The sequence below is a fragment of the Sceloporus undulatus genome, chromosome 3, assembly GCF_019175285.1.
Source record: "Sceloporus undulatus isolate JIND9_A2432 ecotype Alabama chromosome 3, SceUnd_v1.1, whole genome shotgun sequence".
NCBI classification, from domain to species: domain Eukaryota; kingdom Metazoa; phylum Chordata; class Lepidosauria; order Squamata; family Phrynosomatidae; genus Sceloporus; species Sceloporus undulatus.
In genome coordinates this window covers 218,495,198-218,501,197 of record NC_056524.1, presented here as the reverse complement: position 1 = coordinate 218,501,197, position 6,000 = coordinate 218,495,198, and the positions used below count along the sequence as shown (strand labels likewise).

Below are 6,000 nucleotides of genomic sequence, written 5' to 3'. Positions count from 1 at the left end.
ATTAGTCGTATTAGAGTAGACCCACTGAAAACAATGAGCTTAAATTTATTGTAACTAATAACTGTTATTCTTTTCATTGGTTCTTCTTAACACTAGATTTAGCACCAAATTATTTTAAGATGAAAACATGAATTTATAGTGGCTAACAAAAACCGCAGAGTTAACTAGCCATATTATCAACAAGGTTATATTATCATGCCATGTTAGCTGGGGGATTCTGGGAGCTGTAGTCCAAAAGGTAACTTTTCTAAGTTCTGTTTCAGAGCAAAGAAACAATAACTGATAGACAGAAATATTCCTGATATTTCAGCTCAACAGTATCAACTCAGATAGTATAAGCTTAAATCTCTAAGAAAGCTTCAGAGATTTTCACCATCCTTAATAATTCAACTGGAAACCAGCCACAATTGTAAGGTCATAATGTGATACCCCAGGAGATTAACTTACTTACATTCTGAGTAATGGCACAACATTGTAGAACTAGATAACCTTTGAGGGGCCATCATTGCCTCCAAGAGTGGAAACCACAGTGCCTAGAAAAGTTTTTTAAAAAAAGAATCCCATGAGCATCAGCTTACACATCTAAATCAGGTAATAATTTGCCCTTCAGTTTTACTGAATTACTATGAACTTTTCCTTAGGCTTTCTATAAGATACTGCTAGGTAGGGGTGGGGGATACTTCTCACTGGGGGTTAAACTAGATGCTATGACAAAGCGGTGGCTGCTGCTGAAAGTAGTCACCACATACAGCAAGTCTCTTCCTGTCTGTACTGACTAGTAAAACTTACCTTGCATCATGTTTAGGGTTTCATTGCCTCAGCTCCTCATCACTGAATGCCAATAGTGTGGTCAGGGAAACTTATAACTTCGCAGTTTCTTGACAAGAAATAAATTCTGGTGGTGGATCTTATAAAGAGAATGTTTTTGGCATCAGCTACTCTCTTGACCCTAATACATAGGAGGTGGCTTAATGGAAAACATTAGGCTTCAGAGAATGGTAGAATTCTTACTTCTCTCTGCTGTTGATTCAGCTTGTGTGAATTCCTCTGGCAAAGTGAAATTGTTTTCGCTAAAGTGTCTTCAATATCCTTCAGTGAAGGGACTTTTATTGAATCTAGATTTAACGAAGAAGCAGCAATTAATACTGAACTAAGGCAGTAAGAATCTATACAGGAAAGGATAATAATATAACTTGACTGTGAATTATTTGTTTTGTTTCTGTTTTATTTCATTTTTATGCTGCCTTTCTCCCTGAGTGGGATCCAACGTGGCTCACAAAAATTTTTTTTAAAAAAAACCTAACAATACAATTTAAAACAATTGGAATAATCACATTTAAAATAGTACAGAATTATTTAAAAAGCATACAACAGTTACAAAATAAAGTACATACCCCAGTAAGAAGCCTCCTTGGTGATTATTACACATTAAAAACCTATATAAAGAAAAAGGTATTTGCCTGCTGTCAAAAGAAAACCAGGTGGGGGGAGGCAGCCTAGCCTCCAGTGGAAAGGAATTCCAGAGAGTGGTAGTAACCATTGAGAAGACTCTCTCTTGTATCTTCAGCAAGCAAGCCTGTGATGGTGGCAGGGTTGAGAGAAAGCCTTCCCCTGTAGATCTGGAAACTCTGGCAGGTTCACGTGGGGAGAGACAGTCTTTCAAGTAGTCTAGACCAAAGCCGTATAGTGCTTTACAGGTCATGGCCAGCACTTTGAATTTTGCCAAAAAACAAACCAGTAGCCAGTGAAGCTCTTTTAACAGGGGAGTTAAATGCACCATGTAACTGACCACAGCATTTTGACTTGGTGAAGCTTCCAAACAGTTTTCAAAGGCATCTCCACACAGTGTGCATTACAGTAGTCCAAATGGCATGTAACCAAGGCATGTGCCACCACAGCCAGATATAATGTCTCAAGGAATGGGTGCAGCTGGCACACTAGTTTTAATTGTGCAAATGCACTCCAGGCCACTGCCAAAATCTGTACATCAGGGTCAGATCTGAGTCCAGGAAAACACCCAGGCTGCAAACCTGAGATTTCAGGAGAAGTGTAACCCATTGCAGAACAGACAGTCTCACTGTTCCCAATCTGTCTTTTCACTGATCAGGAGCACCTCCATCTTGTCTGGATTGAGTTTAAATTTGTTTGCCCTCACTCAGTCCTTTACTGACAACAGACATTGGTTCAGTACCAAGACAGCTTCCTTGATGGAAAGGAAAAACAGAGTTGGCTGTCATCAGAATATTGATGACACTGAAGCCCAAAACTTTGGATGACCTCTCCCAGTGGTTTTATCTAGATATTATTACATCTGCTCGCCACTTTGAACATGTTTCTCCTCTATTATCATCCCTTCACTAGTTTCCCTTCCGTATTCAGTACAAGCTCCTATTGTTGACCTTTAAAGCCATCCATGTGCTGGCCCCTCCTTATTTATCTAACCTTCTTTCTCCTCACCTTCCCACTCATACCCACCATTCTGGTAGTCAAGATCTGCTGTCCTAGCCTAGGCTTTCCCCTGCCCCGTCCCGGATTTGTCCCTTCTCGCTTGCTGCTCCTCACTCGTGGAACCTCCTTCCCCCACAAACACGGGTCATCACTTCTTTAACAAGTTTCAAAACTGAGTTGAAGACGATATTGTTCAGAAAAGCATTCCCAAGCATAGTGTGATTGTTTATCCGGTTGTTATCTTAGATCTGATATTTGATCTTTTTAATTTGTTGTCTGCTTTTTTTATCTAATTCTATCTTGTATTATTATCTATTGTTTTATATGTATTTTGTAGAATGTATGCCATTGGCAGGTTTCATTTTTATTGATTTTATTGTTTATATGTACAGCGCTGTGTAAATCCTCCAGAAAGGACTGGAATCACTGCAGAACAATGCCATCAAGTCCCATCCCAGAGAAGCAGCCCAGAAGGATACTATGTTTGGTATTGAAAGCTGCTGTGAAGTCCATCAGAACCAAGAGAAGACTCACTCCCCCTATCCAGTTCCCTGTATAGATAACAAGGCCAGAAGCCAGACTGAAATGGGTCTAGATAATCTGTTTTATCCAGAAGTTCCTGAAACCGGAAGGCTAACACATGCTCCAGAACCTTGCCCAAAAATGGTATGTTGGAGACTATCCAGAATGGTGGGATCCAGGGAGGGCTTTTTTAGTAATGGTCTCACCACAGCCTCTATAAGGCAGGATGGAAACTTCCCTTGCTTCTGTGAGGCATTCAGTTATCCATTCATTATCCATTCCTTTTATCCATTTGGCCAGTCCTCCTCTACCTGCTTTTAGGAAACAGGAGAGGCAAGGATCCAGTACACATGAAGTGACTCTCACCTGCCCTGTCCACACCTTCATGATACACAAATTGAAACATATTCAATAATACAAGACAAGCAGGTACCAAGTCTGCATCCACTGGACCTCTCTTAACTACAGCATCCAAGTCAGAGCAGATCTGAGCAATTTTATCTGCAAAATATCTTGCAAGTTCTTCACAACAGGCTGTAGAGCGGTCTCTCCTTTCCTCTTATGGCCCAGAGTGTAAACGGCCCCTGATTAGCTAAGGGGAGAAAGAAACCACCCCAAAGGGATAGTGACATGCTGCCCCTGAAAAAGCTGGATGGGTGCTGCGGTCTCACTCTAGCTTTTTTCTGGTGCAAAAAGAAGAGGCAAAATACTGCTCCTTTTTGTGCTGGAAAAAAGCCAGCTTTTCCGCTACCTCCATGGCTTTACAGCACTCCTGCAGAGTGTGAAGTATAAACGCCTTAAAGCTGCCTGCCGTGTGGTTGGGCGGGTGGCATGATGGCTTGGGGCGGCATCAGAGCATGCAATGTCTAAATGCTGTGCTCAGACGCCGCCCCCAAACTGGCGCAAAGGGGAGGTCTGCTTTGCCCATAAGTCTGCTCTGCTGAACAACATTGTGAAGATGCACTGGTGATGGAGAAGTATAATTTCTTCACTGCCACCATTGTCACGGCATAGGCCTTCAAATGAATTCTAGCCCATGTTTGGTTAGACTTGTCCTGAGGCTTCCGCCATCATCACTCTAGTCTTCATCCTCTCGTTTCATCACCCGGACTCCCTAGTGAATCAGGGAGCTTGCATGGGTGGGGAGGGGGCATTTAGGGGCAGTAGGGTCCACCGCTCTGGCCACTATCCTATTCCAGAAATCAATCAGGGCTTCAACAGGGTCACTCACAAAGGCATTAGGAAACTTCCCAAAAGCTGTCAGGAATCCATCTAGATCCATATGTCTCTTGGGAACAGAACATCTTAATCATCCCTTTAACTCTGCAGTGGCTCCAAGTTCCAGTGAGAAATGAAATCTATGCATATATGTATGTATATGTAGACAGCCTCTTGCCATATGAAACTGCCCAGAATCTGAGACTCTCAACAGAGATCCTGTTGCATATCCCACTAACCCTCAAGACTAGGTTGGTGAGTACATGACAATGGGCTTTCTCAGGAACAGTGTCTCAGTTCTTCCCAAGAGAAATCAGTCTGACTCCATCCTTACTAAGTTTTCACTAGACAGCCAAGACTGCATGGTTTTGTATGGCCTATAGTCCTTAAAACTAGAGCTGCCTGTTTTAATTCTGTGTTTTTAAAATCTCTTGGTTTTTTAAAAATGGTTATGATAGATTTTTAAGATTGTTTTTATCTGTTGTGTACCATCTCAGTAGCTCTGTCAGCTGAGAGGCGATGCACAAATATTTCAATTAATAAATCAATGCATAAAGTATTTGTATGTATACATAAGAATGTATAAGAATATTAGGACACAAGAGTGAGAGACAAACACAATAAAATTGCCAGCTGCAAGAGCTGGACTTGCTTGGAAAAAACAATACAAAACTAAAACAACAACAACAAAAAACTCTACTATTCTTCATATAATGTCTGGTTTTTATACAAAAATCATATACTTCATGAAGAAAAAAGAAAATGTTTTTTAAACTTACTCTCATCTTCACTTGTAAGTATCAACAACTTTCTTTGTAGAAACTGGGGGGGAAATAAACCTCATATCAACAGTCGCCAAAGGCCTTATGTAAAGGATTTAACAACAATTATTCTGCTCACCTTCTCTGCTTTCATTGTTTTTCTGATTGTTCTAGAAGCTTGCTACTTCTGTGTGGCTGACAGGTGGCTTGTGAGTCCCTACTACTGTGGTCCAGGAAGCCCCCACCAGACCACTCCAAACCCTCAGCCCTATTTATTTATTTTGTAATTGGTACATTTTTTTGCAATTTGTGTCCTAAAACCACACTGAAACCCACCCAAACATGTGACATACAAAATACCACCACCCTCATAAGTATGCTAGAACCCCGTACTAGCCCCGAATACCTGTTTTCCTCTGCAGTATTTCACAAAATAGAATTCTGAGAGAGATTGTAGGTGAAAACAGTGTATATTGATGCACTAAGGAGATTGGTATGGGGTGGTGGTGGTGGGTATTAGGTTCTGGCCCCTAGACAGTTGCCCACTTGTGATATAGAGGGTAGCATAAGGGATGCAAGAGAACCAGTTAAAGAAGTTATTCTCTGCCTTCAATTTGTCCCATTAGAATTATTGATTGATTTATTTAAAAAAAACACTATTAGGTTGCCTTTTAGAGTAACTGTCTCAAGGCAGCAAATAAGATAGGTGACAATAATAAAGTACACATAAGCTGCCAACATTTGATGTTGTTGTTATATGTTCTTCAAGTCATTTGTGATTTACGGTGACCCTAAGATGAACTTATCACAGGGTTTTCTTGACACCACTTTAACTGCCATGGCTCAATCCTATGGAATTCTGGGGACTGGAGTTTGTTGTGGCACCAGAACAGCACCTATCACAGGGTTTTCTTGGCAAGTTTACTCAGAGGGGGTTTGCCACTGCCATCCTCTGAGACTGAGATTCTAAAACTAAAAACAATTGCAGACTACAAGATATTTTTTTCTATTACTGAAAAAGTTACATGATAAAAATTACCCTACATGGGGG

At 40.9% G+C, this 6,000-nt stretch overlaps 1 protein-coding gene across 6 annotated transcripts in view; it reads right to left on the bottom strand.

The window, feature by feature from the left end:
• VPS8 (VPS8 subunit of CORVET complex) overlaps nt 1-6,000 on the bottom strand; it is a 132,846-nt gene that overhangs the window by 46,649 nt on the left and 80,197 nt on the right. For all 6 annotated transcript variants that reach the window (XR_006102899.1, XM_042457865.1, XM_042457864.1 and 3 more), the window contains 3 exons: nt 4,968-5,010; nt 1,012-1,115; nt 452-533 (listed from right to left, as the gene is read on the bottom strand). Coding sequence is in view for 5 of the 6 variants with exons in the window: in XM_042457865.1 (XP_042313799.1) it covers nt 452-533; nt 1,012-1,115; nt 4,968-5,010 (229 nt within the window). In the remaining variant the exon portion in view is untranslated. The remainder of the gene's footprint in view (nt 1-451; nt 534-1,011; nt 1,116-4,967; nt 5,011-6,000) is intronic.